Source organism: Astatotilapia calliptera, chromosome 2, assembly GCF_964374335.1.
Source record: "Astatotilapia calliptera chromosome 2, fAstCal68.1, whole genome shotgun sequence".
In the NCBI taxonomy this organism is placed as follows: domain Eukaryota; kingdom Metazoa; phylum Chordata; class Actinopteri; order Cichliformes; family Cichlidae; genus Astatotilapia; species Astatotilapia calliptera.
In genome coordinates, this window is record NC_137423.1 from 31,623,140 (window position 1) to 31,641,622 (window position 18,483).

General features: G+C 43.1%; 1 protein-coding gene across 1 annotated transcript; it reads left to right on the plus strand.

The window, feature by feature from the left end:
- The first annotated feature begins 1,423 nt into the window (after positions 1-1,423).
- Positions 1,424-18,303, plus strand: zdhhc5b (zDHHC palmitoyltransferase 5b). The gene is made up of 12 exons (XM_026142430.2): positions 1,424-1,561; positions 3,435-4,934; positions 5,388-5,509; positions 5,693-5,850; positions 11,888-12,060; positions 12,207-12,309; positions 12,434-12,525; positions 12,783-12,915; positions 15,544-15,652; positions 15,813-15,919; positions 16,683-17,608; positions 18,048-18,303. The coding sequence occupies exons 2-12, from the start codon at positions 4,786-4,788 to the stop codon at positions 18,151-18,153; spliced, it is 2,178 nt and encodes a 725-aa protein (XP_025998215.1). The 5' UTR covers positions 1,424-1,561; positions 3,435-4,785; the 3' UTR covers positions 18,154-18,303.
- The last annotated feature ends 180 nt before the right edge of the window (positions 18,304-18,483 follow it).

Below are 18,483 nucleotides of genomic sequence, written 5' to 3' on the forward strand. Positions count from 1 at the left end.
GTGGGTTGTTTTAAGCATTTTCGGTGGATTTGCCACACTAATGTGAATTTAGGTTTTAAAGCTGTTTTCAAGCAAAACTGCCCTTTCTTTCTTTCTTGTTTGTGCTCCTTGCAGCTTCACTGTTACAGCTTTATTCCTCTCATTCATATGCATGTATTCTATCTTGCTTTGTTAACTTTCCTCTTCTCTCTCCAGGCTCTCTTCTATCTGCTTCATACTTTCACTACAGATCACAATGTTATCTGCAAACATTATAGTCCACAGATACTCCTGGCTTACCTCATATATCAAAATGTCCATCACAATTACAAACAAGAAGGGTCTCAGAGCAGATCCCTGATATAAACCCACCCCGACCATGAACCCAACCAACTGATTCACTAACTTTCCGCAAAGCTCTTAAACTCCTATCATCTCAATACACTCTTTCACTGATAAGTATCTTTCCATCTCTATTCTTAACCATCCAAACTGCTGCACATCCTTTCCAGCTTAGTCTCCAGTCTCATAAGCATTTTCCTTTACCAACTAGCCACTAGGAACTCCTGTCTACTGTCTGTCTCCCACTTTTTCTTCGCTACCCTCTTCCATTTGTTGTGCCAAAAGTGATTGCGTGCCAAAAACTGATTTCCAGCGTTTCTGTGTATTTTTACGTGTAATATCTTTATGTATGTTGGTAAATAGACTTCGGTGAACACTGTTTATATAAAAAAAATTATAGAATTAAAAATATAGAATTAAAAAATTATCTGTGTTTCAAGTATCTTTATAACTCTATTTTATTGTACTTACTTTATAACCAATCTGGTCCTGTATCCCCACTTAAAGTATTTTTACAGAACTATTGTAATATTTGCTGCTATTTCTGGAGTCCTCTTGGCCAACTTACATTTTTAATGTTAATGAGATTTTTTTTAACTGCATAAATAAAGGTTATATAAAAGTCACTGCCAAAAACTGATTGCGGCTTCTACCTTCTTGCACGAATGTTGTTTGTGGCTCAAGATAACTTTATGTCATCCATGAGGGACGCATTTGACATATGTTTCACATATTATAGCCCAACAAGTTACTTAAAGCAGTTTAAATACGAGCAATCAGTTTTTGACAAATACCGGAAATCAGTTTTTGGTAGACGATCACTTTTTGGCACAACATTTTGAACACTTGCCAGTACTTCTTCATTCCACCATTCAAACGCAGCGCTTGTTTGTTTTGTTGCATACAAATAGTACCTTATTGTCTTTTAGAAAGTGTATGAAAGTACTCACATGTTCCTAGAACATAATACATAATCGTTTTAGGGTTAATCTATATAGAATTACTTCTAGTAACAAACAAACAAAAAAATACTGGCCCATCACGCACAGTGTTTTTCTTTTCCCAGAGTCGACGCCTTCCATGTCTGTGATTGGCTGGTTGCCCCACCTGAGGCCTGACGGGCTACTTCCGGGATTCCTACGTCGGCCTAGCAGGCGAGCTAAGTAGGTTGCTAGCGGCTAACTCAAGGAGGACCGAATCGACCCACACCCTACAAGCAACCTCGTGTGTTCATGATTAGGTGTGTGTTTTACCTCTTCTTTTTAGCCATTTTTCAGGTGAAATTCGCCACAGTTGTTTCGTCAGTTGTTAATGAAAATCTATTTGCTACTGTACAGCTCTCATGCTAGCCAGATAACTAATGTTAAGCTAACTCTTATAGCTGTGGTAAAGGATCGTACAGTGTCGCAAAAAAACTTTAGGCTAGGTAAAAAGCTCACTGTATGATTACCTACTCAGTATCTTGTGATTTCCAAGTATGGGTCGTGTTTTAATCGGTTTTTGTAGGTCGCATGGGCTACTACTTCTCTGCGGCTTTTGGATTTAAAACAGTGGTGTGTGTATTTTTATGAGGTTCACGGTGTTGGCAGCTGATTATGATAACGTTAGCTGGTCTTGACTGAATCCTAGCATTGCCCTGGCCTGCTGTTTAACGGTTGGTATGTGTAACGTTTCATTTTGAGATGAAGTCAAAGTCTGTCTATGGGTGTAGATTTAAAGCAGACGGCAAAAATCAAGCGCGAGTATGTCACTGTTACAAGGAAAATGTATTAAATTTGCTTGACCGGTTGTAGCATGCGATGTGTAGATTGTTGCGGTGACATGATAAGCAATGCTCGACACGGAGATTTTAGGATTAACATGTATTACAGTGGTGGTGGTGGTGGTGGTGGGGGGGGGGGGGGTAGTTTTGGGGCAAGTGCGATTATTACCTACTGACACCTCTCTCTGCCATTTGTTAGTACGGATGGTTGTTGACGAGAGAGGTGTTTCCAAACGATCAGATTACACTGTTGCTTCGGATCCGTTTTCAGTGTACTCACAGACTAGTTTTTCTACAAGAGTTAAGGAGTATGAGCGTGATTGTGTGTGTGAAAGGCGTGCACCTTTTCCACAGATCGTTGTGTCTGTGTGTTGTTTTCAGTTTCCCTTCGTGGAAGGTATTTCCATCTGACAACCTGAGGTCACTGAGGTGGTGACGGGGTTATGGTGAAATACCCACACTGCTTAAGGCAAGCTTGTAGAGAAAGGAGGAACTTGGTCAGTGAGTCTGGTTTGTTGTGAAATCAAACTAAGACCTTTGGCCTGTGATTTAACAAGGAAATACATTGAAGGCTACCTGCAAAACATTGTAGTATACATGTTTTCAAACATATTTGGTAATTCTATATTCCACGCTTATGGTATGAGATGTATTATGCATTGGCAGTCAGAGATGCAAAGATTTAATTTGCCACCACATAGGACAAAGATAATAAATGTAATGCAAATATAGTGGTTATCAAAAACCCATTACTCTAATCCCGGGTTTCCAAAATGGTATTCCTAAAGGCAGGTAGGACTTCACTTCAGCATTGCAAGGGGGCTAATTCAGAATTAGGAATCAACCTAATCTCATCCTTATCTTTGGACTGTGTGAGGAAGGCAGAGTATCTGGAAAGAGCCCACACAGACACGGGGAGAACATTCAAACTCCACACAGAAAGGTCTCAAACTGGATTTGAACCCAGGACCTTCTTGTCATGAGGCGGAAGTCATCACAAATATTGTTCTAGCGACACAAAAAAATAATAAGATTTTAATTTGCCATATTTCTACAGGTCAGAGGGTCTGATTGATAGCAGGAGGGGCAAAAAGATTACTTTCTGTGTGATTCAAACTGCTAAATTGTAGTTGGCATGCTGTGTTCCAATGAAGCAAAATTGCAGATAGAAGTGCCTTGCTATATAGACTTTGTGGGACTATTAATGTAGGTGTACTGTGGGAACAAACTGGTTGGACACTACTGATCTGAACCAAGGGCTCATTAAAGCTTCAATTATTTGAAACAAATTCGTTCTGGTCCTGTCTTTGTTCTGCTCATTGAGTTTTTGTGTGATTTATTTTTCTTACAGGGTTGTCCAGCAACTTGCACAAAGAACCCAAGTGTGAAAGAAGAAAAGGAGCCAAAGATCTTTTTGTTTTTTTTGGGGAGGTTTTGGTTTGTTTATTTGAGGGGGAAAAAGGTGTGAAATCCATCTAACCATGTGACATCCAAACTCTACGTGGCTTTCTTTAGGAGACGCAGTATGGGAAAAGAGCTCAACCTGCAGAGAATTTGGAGGTGGAAGACCCAATCCCAGCAAAAAGTGGTGACACCTCGGTGACATACACGGGACTTCCATGTGGAATGAGTTGGTTTTGTGCCCTTAATGACACAGACTGACAACAGGAGTCTCAGAAGATCCAGGGGACTCCACTTGGTTTTTTGAGTTATTTTCCTAGTAAATAAAAGGCTAGACATTTTTTTTTTTTTTTTTTAAATGATTTTTATTTTCTTTTTAATAGCAGCTTTTTTTTTGAAAACAAATCCCAGCTGGACTTTAGTTTGATGTTAAACGGCTTCCCACAACTGGTTTAAAACTGAATTTGTTTGTTTAGTTGTTTTCCCCTGTGGACTAAGTTTGAAATGCTGGAACTCTCCCTCCTGCCACTATCCTCAGTTTCTTCCACCCACCCAGTGCCTAAATAAGCCTTCTCGGGAGGATCACAGAAGTCATCAGCAGCTGCTGCGCTCAATCCTCTGCCTGTTCTCCTCCATGTGCTTCTGCTCTCGGCCTGTTGACTGTACACCCACTACCTCTTTAATTTTTCTGGTCTTTTCATTTTCACTGAGCGGGATAATCAGAACTGAAGCCCAGTGATGGAGCATTAATGTAAACCCTGAGCTGTTCCAGTGTTTTGTGCGTGAGTGCTGGTCCTTTTGCGTATATGCACAGCAGTGTTACGTTTGCACTGGTGCCAGGGAGTAACAGTAGAAGATTAGATTTATTTATATTGTTGCACCAAATACAGTTCCATTAAAGCCATACAAAAATATTTATGAATTACCTATACATATTTTTGTATCACACTGCTCTTGTATAGTTTTGCTTTTATAAGCTTCTATTAAGATTATGCACACAAATATTTACAACAAGCTGTACACAGCAGTTTGTATATTGCTATGTAAAAAAAAATAAATCTGTTTTTAGTGATTATATTAGTACTGGGAGACATTTAGTTTCTGGACACAGAAAACCCCTAATGTTTCCCTTTATTTGCTGCTTTGCATAGTGTTGGTTTTCTTTTCCAGTCAGTAGCTATGGCCCCTCCTCCCAGACGAACGCCACATATGCCATTTTGACCTGGAAAGCACCCCTTTACAGCAGGTAGACAGTAGATAGCTACCTCTCTCTGTCTTCCTCCACCCTCTCTCTATCTCTGATGCCTGGCTTCAGCAGTGGGGGGGTTGGGGGAGGAGTAGGTGGCGTTGCTTCTGCTCCTCCCCGTCCATTTCGACCCAGCCGGTACGTCCCGGTGTCTGCAGCCACCACTTTCCTTGTCGGAGCCACAACGCTCTTCTTCTGCTTCACGTGAGTGTTTCTTGGTTTTGTTTCATATCAAACATGGGTTTTAAAGGGCCTACATGTGTGTACATACACATGTGTTTGTACATGCTGGAGCGATGTGTAAACATCCACATGCATTATGTTCAGTGTTAAAATAAGTAGGGTTTTTTTTTTTTTTTGCTGTTCTTTTAATGTTTTTTCAAAGTAAGTTGACAGCTTTTCAGGAACATTTGTTCATAGTTTATCGCAGCCACACCTGTCACCTCCCCAACACAAACACAGTCTCCTATTTCTGCCACTGAGCAACTTCTGTGGGCAGTTGTTTAGCTTGCACATAAGCTTATAAGAAGTTGATGGTGGAGTGTGAAATGTTACTTGGTTACTTTTTTTCCTTTCCACATCTTACCACTAAGTGTGGGGATTGGTGGAAGCTTGTCTAACTGTAATTTTGTTTCCATCCTCCTTAACACTCTCCAGGTGCCCATGGTTGTCAGAGCATTTCTCCTCTGTCATTCCTATATATAATGCCGTAATCTTCCTCTTCACCCTCGCCAACTTCTGCATGGCCACTTTTATGGATCCTGGAATCTTTCCCAGAGGTGAACTTCTAGAAAGTAAAATGTCACGTCCTAATGATGCATGTGCAATACTTTTAAAGTACATGCAAAATAAGACTATTTGTTCGAATACTCACTGCCTATAAAGTAATTTAGAGAGACCGTGTGAGATGGTTATTAGGTGATTATGATACAAGTTTAATCTCAGGTTGTCTGTGTCTGCAGCGGAGGAAGATGAGGACAAAGAGGATGACTTCCGCGCTCCACTCTATAAGACAGTGGAGATCAAAGGCATCCAGGTGCGCATGAAGTGGTGCTCAACATGCCGCTTCTACCGACCACCGCGCTGCTCGCACTGCTCAGTGTGCGACAACTGTGTGGAGGTACATAATTATACATTTATCCCTGCTTAATAATGTTGACTGGGTATTCTTGTGGCTCTAAATTAGAAATGAATTGGTAGTATCATACAGCAATGAGTGAACTTCATTAAAAATTGGATAATGTTTTGTAATTATGTATGCTAAAAATCTTTTAATTAAAACTAGAAAGCGAAAATTTCTGAAGAAATTTTAAGTGTGCCTATGCCGCCGCTAATCAGTATAGTTTGCCATTCAAACGGCTACAGAGAGCAAAACTCACCGGAGCAGCCATTCTCCACCATGAACTATGGTAAAACCAAACACCGCTCGCGCCTCACAGATGACAGCTTACAGTTTTGTGTAAAGATGAGGTGACTTCGTACAGCCCCAATTTGTAGACGCTGTGCGCAGAGGTTCATAAGCAGACCCGACAATGTTTGCATGAACACACTTTGAAGCATTACGTTATGGACCACTTTTCACACATAGTTGCTGTACCCACACAGCCGGCTGTAGCTTTTCATCTCATAGCCCGACACATACACAAAAAAAAAAAAAAAAAAAAAAAAAGCAGAGAGAGCACAGACTTTACACCTGAGAGGCGTGATTGCAGATGCCGCTGAGGTGGGTCCACCTCCCCTGCAGCGGCACTGCAGACCACGCCCTGCCACACACATCAAACACGTAAAATAAATATTTATGCACTTTTCATTCACTTTTTGTTTTTTGTTATTTTTACACAGTGTTCTGAATGATTAACAATGGTCTACAGCCAATCTTGTGTATTATTATACAAACTTTGGTTGTAAGATTCAGATAACTATTTAATAAAAGCTAAATATTTTATATGAGAGTAAGAAAGAAAAGTATATCTTTGTCTCATACTCTCATCAGACAATACATGAACCTCTCAATAAACAAAATATTTGCTCGGCTTAAATGACAAACCGCTATTTTACACAGTGGAACACTTATTTTTAAACAAAACCAATGCAGTTCGCCACTGACAGTGCTTACCTTTGCACATCACAGTAAACACTGAACCAAGATGGCGCCCACGCGAACGAGAAATCTGAACTACGGTGTCCTGCAGAGGACAAATGGTCAAAATTGCTAAAATTTACAACATATATGCAGCTCAACAGCGACACCTTGTGACTTATTCCAGTCACTACCTTACATATACATAACGTCTTACCTGACATTCAGTTCACCGGACACTCATACTGAATCACCAGCCCATATAAATGAAAAATAAGTCCAGCAGCCAACCAAGAGTCATCACGAAAGACTAGGGGTGACACGAGAGCGTGAGCGGGCCTGGGTGTCAGCCAGCCCAGCCTGGGTGTCAGCCAGCCCAGCCTGGGTGTCAGCCAGCCCGACCTGGGTGGCAGCCAAGCCGCGCTAGCCAGCTAGCCGCCATGCGGCGGTGAAACGAGAGCGTGAGCCGGCCTGGGTATCAGTCAGCCCGGCCTAGGTGTCAGCCAAGCCGCCCTAGCCAGCTAGCTGCCATGCGGCGCTAGCAGTAACATCGTGAGAGATATGGGACTTCTTGATAAAATATGGGACTTCTTGATAAAACGAGCAGATATTTGAAGTTTACACCCCTACATTCTCGCCTGAAAATAGGGGAGGCTGTCATAAAGTTCAAAATCAGTAACTTAGCGCGCACAGCTGTATAGAAACTCCGTCGTGCTAGCTAGCACACAGTACAGTTATTGTAACTGTCAGCACAACGAAAATAAACTACACCTAAACTCGGGTTATATCTGACCCAAATAGAGTGCAGTTAATAACGTCTTACCTGAAATTCAGTTCACCAGCCGCCTGCTTCTCCTGCATTGGGTTTCCCTTATCCACGATTGAGCTCCGCGTTAGCCACCACCGGTCGATCGGTGTTTCTTTCCCCGCATACGAGGGGAAGAGACATATACCGGTGGCTAACGCGGAGCTAGCTAGCCACCGGTATATGAACAACTCAGTTATTTTTTCCACATCGACCAGCATCATCGGCCCATATAAACGAAAAATAAGTCCAGCTAAGACAAAGACTGTTTGCGGAGCGATCGGGGGTGAAAGGAGTTAGAGACGCCTCACTGAAAGCCAAGCCTGGATGCTTTTGAGCGAAGCGGCGCTAGCTAGCCGAGCTAGCTAGCCGGCTAGCCGGCCGGCCAAACTAGCTAGCCGGCTAGCAGCAACATCGTGAGAAATCTGTTGCTAATATGGGATGTTTTGACAAAACGAGCAGATATTTGACGTTTACACACCTACATTCTCACCTGAAAACCGGTCGATCGGCTGCCGCCTCACATGTTTCTTTCCCCACATATGAGGGGAAAGAGACACATACCGGTGGCTAGCTAGCTCCGCGTTAGCCACCACCAAACAACTCAGTTAGTTTTTCCTCATCGACCAGCATCATCGGCCCATATAAACGAAAAATAAGTCCAGTGTGAAACAGTCGCTTGGCGAGCGATCGGGTGGTTTAGCGAGTGTCAGCCTCTTAAGTTTAAGACAAGCCCGGCTGCTTTTTAAGCGACGCGGCGCTAGCTACCCAGCTAGCGTCAGTACACAGGAACTACTTCCGGTAGTTATACAAAATAAAAGCGTCCACAGGGACACAGCGGCCGCCTCGCATTACTCCCGACATACCACTAGAGTGAGCCAGCACACCACAAATGAAGTTTTCTTGTTCTCCATTCATTTCAATGGGAAAAAACTTGCATTAAAATATTCATATTTAAAAAACTATAGAAGTAATAAACACCAAAAGTCATAGCAACTCATTCCAGCTCCAGCCGCACACAATGATATATCATATGTGAACCTTGTCTCAAAACTGTGGGGCGAGTTAAGGTCCAAAATTTCAGGCGGAAAAAGAATAATAATAACTAGAAAGCGAAAATTTCTGAAGAAATTTTAAGTGTGCCTATGCCGCCGCTAATCAGTATAGTTTGCCATTCAAACAGCTACAGAGAGCAAAACTCAGCAGAGCAGCCATTCTCCACCATGAACTATGGTAAAACCAAACACCGCTCGCGCCTCACAGATGACAGCTTACAGTTTTGTGTAAAGATGAGGTGACTTCGTACAGCCCCAATTTGTAGACGCTGTGCGCAGAGGTTCATAAGCAGACCCAACAATGTTTGCATGAACACACTTTGAAGCATTACGTTATGGACCACTTTTCACACATAGTTGCTGTACCCACACAGCCGGCTGTAGCTTTTCATCTCACAGCCCGACACATACCAAAAAAAAAAAAAAAAAAAAAAAAAAAAAAAAAAGCAGAGAGAGCACAGACTTTACACCTGAGAGGCGTGATTGCAGATGCCGCTGAGGTGGGTCCACCTCCCCTGCAGCGGCACTGCAGACCACGCCCTGCCACACACATCAAACACGTAAAATAAATATTTATGCACTTTTCATTCACTTTTTGTTTTTTGTTATTTTTACACAGTGTTCTGAATGATTAACAATGGTCTACAGCCAATCTTGTGTATTATTATACAAACTTTGGTTGTAAGATTCAGATAACTATTTAATAAAAGCTAAATATTTTATATGAGAGTAAGAAAGAAAAGTATCTTTGTCTCATACTCTCATCAGACAATACATGAACCTCTCAATAAACAAAATATATGCTCAGCTTAAATGACAAACCGCTATTTTACACAGTGGAACACTTATTTTTAAACAAACCCAATGCAGTTCGCCACTGACAGTGCTTACCTTTGCACATCACAGTAAACACTGAACCAAGATGGCGCCCACGCGAACGAGAAATCTGAACTACGGTGTCCTGCAGAGGACAAATGGTCAAAATTGCTAAAATTTACAACATATATGCAGCTCAACAGCGACACCTTGTGACTTATTCCAGTCACTACCTTACATATACATAACGTCTTACCTGACATTCAGTTCACCGGACACTCATACTGAATCACCAGCCCATATAAATGAAAAATAAGTCCAGCAGCCAACCAAGAGTCATCACGAAAGACTAGGGGTGACACGACAGCGTGAGCGGGCCTGGGTGTCAGCCAGCCCAGCCTGGGTGTCAGCCAGCCCGACCTGGGTGTCAGCCAAGCCGCGCTAGCCAGCTAGCCGCCATGCGGCGGTGAAACGAGAGCGTGAGCCGGCCTGGGTATCAGTCAGCCCGGCCTAGGTGTCAGCCAAGCCGCCCTAGCCAGCTAGCTGCCATGCGGCGCTAGCAGTAACATCGTGAGAGATATGGGACTTCTTGATAAAATATGGGACTTCTTGATAAAACGAGCAGATATTTGAAGTTTACACCCCTACATTCTCGCCTGAAAATAGGGGAGGCTGTCATAAAGTTCAAAATCAGTAACTTAGCGCGCACAGCTGTATAGAAACTCCGTCGTGCTAGCTAGCACGCAGTACAGTTATTGTAACTGTCAGCACAACGAAAATAAACTACACCTAAACTCGGTTTATATCTGACCCAAATAGAGTGCAGTTAATAACGTCTTACCTGAAATTCAGTTCACCAGCCGCCTGCTTCTCCTGCATTGGGTTTCCCTTATCCACGATTGAGCTCCGCGTTAGCCACCACCGGTCGATCGGTGTTTCTTTCCCCGCATACGAGGGGAAGAGACATATACCGGTGGCTAACGCGGAGCTAGCTAGCCACCGGTATATGAACAACTCAGTTATTTTTTCCACATCGACCAGCATCATCGGCCCATATAAACGAAAAATAAGTCCAGCTAAGACAAAGACTGTTTGCGGAGCGATCGGGGGTGAAAGGAGTTAGAGACGCCTCACTGAAAGCCAAGCCTGGGTGCTTTTGAGCGAAGCGGCGCTAGCTAGCCGGCTAGCCGGCCGGCCAAACTAGCTAGCCGGCTAGCAGCAACATCGTGAGAAATCTGTTGCTAATATGGGATGTTTTGACAAAACGAGCAGATATTTGACGTTTACACACCTACATTCTCACCTGAAAACCGGTCGATCGGCGGCCGCCTCACATGTTTCTTTCCCCACATATGAGGGGAAAGAGACACATACCGGTGGCTAGCTAGCTCCGCGTTAGCCACCACCAAACAACTCAGTTAGTTTTTCCTCATCGACCAGCATCATCGGCCCATATAAACGAAAAATAAGTCCAGTGTGAAACAGTCGCTTGGCGAGCGATCGGGTGGTTTAGCGAGTGTCAGCCTCTTAAGTTTAAGACAAGCCCGGCTGCTTTTTAAGCGACGCGGCGCTAGCTACCCAGCTAGCGTCAGTACACAGGAACTACTTCCGGTAGTTATACAAAATAAAAGCGTCCACAGGGACACAGCGGCCGCCTCGCATTACTCCCGACATACCACTAGAGTGAGCCAGCACACCACAAATGAAGTTTTCTTGTTCTCCATTCATTTCAATGGGAAAAAACTTGCATTAAAATATTCATATTTAAAAAACTATAGAAGTAATAAACACCAAAAGTCATAGCAACTCATTCCAGCTCCAGCCGCACACAATGATATATCATATGTGAACCTTGTCTCAAAACTGTGGGGCGAGTTAAGGTCCAAAATTTCAGGCGGAAAAAGAATAATAATAATAATAATAATAAATCCGAGCAATAGTAATAAGTGTGCCTTCGCATAGGCACACTTAATAATAATAATAATAAATCCGAGCAATAGTAATAAGTGTGCCTTCGCATAGGCACACTTAATTTCTGTTGTTGCCTTGGTTATGCTATTTCTTTTTAACCTATAAACTAAATGGTAGGGAAACACAATCTTGGAAATCTGATGTTTCCATGAGTTTAAGCACTTAATGTAATAAAATGACCTAAATGACTGTTATATATTCATGTTAAAATGTCTTTCAGTTTTAATAGCAAGTCCTAATTTCACAGTGGGCTTCTATACACTCCTGTGTGGTTTCACTACACAGCCTAGATCTGTCCTATTCTTAGTTTTCATGTGTGAGTGTGGGAGGTGGAAATTGTGTGGACATGCAATATGATGTACTGTAGTTGTTGCTTATTCTTATCGTTTCCCTCTGAGAGATATCTTTTAATCTTTTTATTTATTCTTAGGATTTTGATCACCACTGTCCTTGGGTGAACAACTGCATTGGTCGGAGGAATTATCGTTATTTCTTCCTATTCTTACTTTCTCTCACAACCCACATCATGAACGTATTTGGCTTTGGCTTGGTTTATGTCCTGCACCACCAACAGGAGTTGGACACGCCAGGTGCTGCTGTTACGTATCCTTTACTTGGCATAAGTCTGTCATAGAAATGCACAACACATTATGGAACTCTCAAACACAAAACACATCATTGGAATAGATTTTCCTGTGTCTTATGACAGGGGTTTTTCTTTTTGTGATTTCCTTGACAACCCCCACCAGTATGGGTGTGATGTGTGTGGCTGGCCTGTTTTTTGTCCCAGTCGCTGGTCTGACTGGGTTTCACATAGTGCTGGTGGCTCGCGGTCGAACCACAAATGAACAGGTACATACCAGAGGTGGTTGTGCAAATCACGGTCTGCATCACTGAGATAAGTCAGGCATGCTTTACACTGGTTAATGTGTTTTTGTTAGGTATGCAACTGTTTTATCTCGCTTCCTCTCCGTAGGTGACAGGGAAGTTTCGGGGAGGCGTTAACCCTTTCACCAACGGCTGCTTGAGGAATATTACCCATGTACTCTGCAGCTCCCAAGCCCCCAGGTCAGCAATCTTTCTTCTCTGCACTCATCTATTTACTCCCCCCCCGTTTAACACTCAGCTCTGCAGTTATTCCTTTTCCACTACCTCTTTCTTTCCATTGCTCTCTTTCCCCTTCCACTTTTCCACCCTACTCTTTTATAGTTCATTCTGGTCTGTTGAGGTAATTAAATATCTAATGCAGACCTTTGGAGTGAGTGGGTGAGGTGTTGGTCAACAGAGCTGGGTTGTATCTTTTTGAATACGTGTGTGTGTTATAGATACATAGGTCGTTGGCGGGGCCGGCAGATGGTGGAAGTTCAGCCACCTTTTCTTAGACCTGCTCTCACTGAAGCTCAACTAGAAGCCAAGGTCTTGGACAACGGCATCCAGAATGACCGACATAGCACTAGGGTGAGTTATAATGAATTGAACAAACACATGCAGTCTGTACAGAGAAGTCTGGATATAAATGGCCTGTATTTGTATAGCGCTTTATAACAGCTCCACAGATATGCTATATGTCTATATTATTACTGTGGTATGAGTTTTAGAGAAGAGAAATCTGGTGCACAAAATATTTCATCAATTTTAATTTCATGTTTAAATATTAAAAGGTCAGAAGCAACACAAACTCTGGTTGTTAGCAGTCAGCTAATGTAGTTTATATTGGTGCTGCAGCTGCTGGAAAGTAGCAGCAGGTGTAGTTTTTCAGACCATACTATTAGTAGAGATTAAATAACTTAATAGTAGTCTTCTTCTTCTTTGTGTTGTTTTGTCAGTATTTTCCAACAAGAGTGGTTCAAGAGTTGTTGATCACCACTAGCTGAAATGCATGTGAATGGTTTAGGGCTGCATTTCAGCTAGTGGTATTGGAGATTTTGTTATAATTAATGGAATTATGATTGCAGAAAAGAATTGCACGATATTGAGCTACTTGTGGAAAGCATCTTAATGGTAGTGGCTTTGTCTGTGATAGTACTCCCAAAAACACTGCAAATACAGTAAAAAATATCTGGATTTAAAAGGAAACAAAAAAAACAAAAAAACAGCAGTGTGATACTAGAGCTGGGCGATATGAGATTTTTTCATATCACGATATGTTTTTTTCATTTCAGGCGATAACGATATCTATCACGATATAAGCCAAATAACTATATTTGTAAGATTTAAATGTGCCGTTGCTCACAAGTAAAATGTGAAATAATCAGCAGCTTGTTTTTATTTAAATATTTATTTCCCATAATAAGTTCAACAGGGTAGATGTACTTAAGGAACATGAGACTTTTTCAGATAAATAAAGGCAAATATTGCAAACTACACAAAAGGCAGCCGCTAAAGCGTTTAAGTTTCAAAATAGAACAAACGAAACAGACTAAATTGTCAATTCCACTTAGAAACAAAATATTAATTCTAAAAATAAATCTTAGTTTGTTTTACAGAAGAACAGACAAAATTGACTAACTTTTGTCAATATCAAATAAACTGAGAACTAAAAGGAAATTCTCAATCTCTCCTTGTTGTATAGCTGAGCTTTTCAAACAGTTTTAACAGTTACTTTAGTCTGACAAAAGCCGAATGACGAATTAGCGCTTCCAGTCAGAGACTGAGGCTACGTCCACACGTACACGGGTATTTTTGAAAACGGAGATTTTCCGTTTTCGTTTTAAAAAATAATCCGTCCACACATAAAGGCAGAAATGAAGGAAAACGCTGCTATGAACATGCCAAAGCAGCAGGTGGCGCTAGATTCCTAACCGTGCAGAAATGTTGGCCAATCAGAAGTCTAGAAGCCTCGGTGGGAAAAAGTAAACAAAGCTGGGGCATAGAAGCAGAACCGAGTCGTATGTGTGGACGGACAGTAACTGTGTGTATATGTAAGCATTTAAACACTGCAGAGAGTACAATTAACAGAAACAGTATTGTAGAAATTCATTTCACCGAAACAATAACGTGGTGCACAGTGTGACGCATGCACCAGTTTATTGTATTTCCAGACTTGCTTTCGGCACAATTTACAGTGCACGCTACTCTGTTTTTTGTCAGACTTGAAATAGCCGAAATACCTTCACACTATGGAACTTCTATGGCTCTTCCGTTCGACAATCTCTCCGGCATTGGAACCATCATCTGTTTTCTCTTTGGTCACGCTCGGTTGATTTTTCTAGTCGGCACACTCATTTCCTCCATTACGCGCTGGCTGCTTCCCAAACAAACACACGTGCGGCTTGGCACTTGTGCTGTACGTAACAAGTCACGCGACGTGACGCTGCGGCTGTGATTGGTTCGGCTCTGCGCTACTTAATTTGGATTGGCTGACCTGTTTTGTTTTTTTTGTTTTTTTAAGAGGACAAGAGCGGCGAAGTCTATCGCGATAGTTTAATTTCTCTATCGAGTAAAAGTTATATCGCGATACATATCGTTATCGTTCTATCGCCCAGCTCTATGTGATACTATGAGTCATGGATTGGTCTCCCCAAAGCCTGGAACACTCTACATGTGTTCGGGATGAGTGGGATCATCTTGACAGAGAACAGATCAAAATGCAGCTAACATGCAAAGAAGAGTCCTTCAAGAAGCCTGGAGAAGTGCTCCTGAAGACTACTTGAAGAACATAGTAGAAAGCTGCCTGTGTTGAAGAATAAAGGTCATTGTATCAAATATTAACTTGTTAGTATTACCATGTATCACCATCTATGTTGTGAAACTGCGTGTTTTGAGAGAGGTGTGTGTCTGTCGTGACTCAATAGCATGGAGGACAAAACTCAGAACATTCAAGAGTTTGTGTGATGGAAGATGCTTTTTTTTTTTTAAATTAATTAATTATTTTACATTTTCCCCTCAGTCATTGGGTGTCAAACTTTCTTTTCTTTTTTTAATGTTTGGTTATGAGAAAAGATAATTCACTCCCACAGGATCCTGAAATTGTCTGCAACATTAATCAGATATCAAAACCTGGAAAACGTTACAGATGTAGCCCTCTGTTCCAGGCAGTCTGATTTCACTGAATGGCTTTTTGTTTTCGGTCCTCATCCTTTCCAGTCCAAGAGTAGTCTAGATCAGATGGAGAGCCAGTCAGCGGATGCAGAGGCTCCACCTCCTCCAAAGCCAGAGCTTCGTTACCCTGGCCTTCCCCGTGCTGACACAGAGGGTGAGATGCACATACAAATGCATAATTGAACCTAGGATTCCACTTTGTATGACAGAATATGCAGAGAGAGTTCTTAGCTTTTGTGTAAATAGATGAATATTTGTTTTCTAATCATAAACAGACCTTGTTCAAATGTCACTTTTGGTTTCTTGTCACTCAGAGAGCAGCTTGCTGACTGAAGCACCACCTACGCCATCAATGTATAAGTACCGGCCAACCTTCAACAGCCCAGGGAGAAACCACACTGCACTCACACATCCCAACAAGGTAGATCTTAGTTTACAGACACCTTAAAGTGCTCTGTGTAAACCATGTACGAAAAGGAAAAAATAGCTGAAGTTAATTACATTTAAAACGCAGACATAATCAAATCAAAATACCATCTGCACACAGCCTTGTTGATTTATACATAGCTTAATGAGGAAAAACTCACAGATGTGCTCAAGCTTAATGCGTGAAACAGGGGAAGCGTTGGTGGCTTATATGCCCTGCCCCTCTAAATCCTTAATGGTTAATACATGCCCCTTTTTTTTTTTTTTTTTTTTACTTTAAATTGTTCATTCAGTGGCCATCGGTTGATCAGTAAGTCTCAGTACGTGTGTATACCTGTATCCCTTTGGCTGTCTCTGTGTGTTTGAATGGATCTGTCCTTTTCCCCTGAGACTGCATTGACTGCAATGTATAGTTCATGTTCCATATGTTTTTGTATTTCCATTCATTTGTTGACACACACAGTCTTTGACATGCAGTGTTAGTGCTTGTTGAAACCAATCAATATTCCCAATCCAGTAGTGTGATGATTGAGTAGCACACCGGTCAAGCATCCAGTTCTCCCCACCACTCTTTTATTTATTTTTTTCCCTGTTTAAAAATCTCTACAAAATTGCTTTCTGTTCTCTGCTTTCTATTCCCACGGCAAGGTGGTAATTTTCATCTTTCTCCCTCCCCTCTTTACTCCTGCTTTCATCTTCATCACACTTTTCCTTACCCTCTCCCCTTTGGTCTGTTTCTCCTCCTCTCTCCTCTTCAGATGATCCGTGGAGAGAGTCTTGACTCTCCATCTCCTTCCATCCTGCAGTCCAGCCGCCAACCTAGCTACCGCTCTGAGCCGAGCAGCTTGGATGGAACCACAGTGGTGGGGGGAGGTGTAGGGGTGCGCAGAGGGGGAGGGGAAAGGGGCGAGGGCCCCGGAGGCCCTGGCGGGACTGCTGGTGGGGTGTTAGGGGGCATGTCAGGTTACTCCCTGACTGGGCGCTCCTACACCTCCTACCCATCCTCTCTGGTTCTGTCCACTGGTGGCTCACACTCCTCCAGCCTGCGCTCAGCACACACTGCACATAACCCGCTGGCCACGCTCCATTCAGAGGGCACCACAGACACCAGCTACAAAAGCCTGGCCAATCAGACACCTCGGAATGGCAGCCTGTCCTATGATAGCCTGCTGACACCATCCGAGAGCCCAGAGTTCGAGTCAGCCGCCCACGAGCTGTCACCACAGAAGCCTCATGCTCCATTTCTCTCTTCAGCTGTAAGGGGCCAGACTGAGGTGGTGTCACCCAGTACTCCGCTGCAGGGCTACACGTCGCCCTTTCTCTCAGCTCAGATTGCCCAGCAGAGGGAGGGGCAGCTGCTCCAGGGCTCTGCCACTTTCTCCTCCCCCCACAAGGCCTACCTGCGTGCTGTCAGCCCTCCCCTTCCCTCCTCCGCTGGGCCACTTGAGACCCACCACCTGCTTCAGCATAACCAGGACTTCTCTTCCCGTCCCCCTCGTAACCCTTCCTCCTCATCCTCTTCTCCTGGGGCTCGATTGCTCGAGCCCCCTGTCTCCCCGCCTCCTCGTGGCCTCTCCCTAGGCAAGTCCCTGCCTTACAATATGGAGGCAGGGCCTCAGCACAAGCCTCGACTTGCAGGAGGAGGCGCTGTGCTGGGAGGGGGAGGAGGGCAACAGGCTACACAGTGAGTAGTGATCCGTCGCCAGATCCGTCAGCCTGCTACTCTTCTTCCTCCTTTTCCTACTACTCTTCCTTCCTGGTTTGTGTCAGCCCTCCTCTTCTTCCATGATCTGTGTGAGTCTTCCTTTTCCTCCTTCATGTTTTACTTACAGTCTTTACCTGTTTAGTGCTTGAATAGTAAACTGTGTCTGTGTAAGTCTTTTTGGTTTAGTTGTTGGAATGTGACATGTCTGCCCATGCTGCTGTGTTTTGCCTTGTAGCCTTTTGTGTCTTTCCCCTGTCCTCACTCAGTGTAGTTACCGAATGCCTTACAAGATCTCGTGTAAAGAAACTTCTGCGGTTAGTGCTTTATTTTCGAAAAAGAACCACTCACCTGCATCTCCCTCTCTTCTCTCTCCTCTACCCTGATGTGGCTCCTCCCCTCCCGATGGCTGTCCAATCAGATCCACCTCTCGCCCAGTCTTGGCTAATCACACCACATCCAAACCAGGGGGAGGGGTGAAGAAGGTAACCGGTGTCGGAGGGACCACATATGAGATATCAGTTTAAGTGACAAACATCCCACATGATCTGCCACAAGGATGGGAGAAAGTCACTGGACAACTTCCACTTGTCTTTTACCCGAGCTGGATATTATTCATGACTACAGGCTCCTGCTGCGCTGGACTAAGGGAGCAGGCCTGTTTGGTACTCACTTTATTATCTTTGTAATGCCACTGGCCAGTCTTATCTGCCAGCCTTTCAGATTTGAACAAACAATTAGCCACTTTGTGAGCCATAGACTGATGCGACTGTATCATCACAGCTGGGTACAGATTTGTCTATAGAGCACGCATAGCTAGTCAATGATTTGCCATTTTACTTTGGTACATTAGCACA

Coding starts and splice junctions, on each gene's coding strand:
- zdhhc5b (XM_026142430.2), top strand. CDS start 4,786: ATGCCTGGCTTCAGCAGTGGGGGGGTTGGGGGAGGAGTAGGTGGCGTT. Junction 12,310..12,433: donor GTCGAACCACAAATGAACAG/GTACATACCAGA, acceptor TCCTCTCCGTAG/GTGACAGGGAAGTTTCGGGG. Junction 17,609..18,047: donor GGAGGGCAACAGGCTACACA/GTGAGTAGTGAT, acceptor CTGTCCAATCAG/ATCCACCTCTCGCCCAGTCT.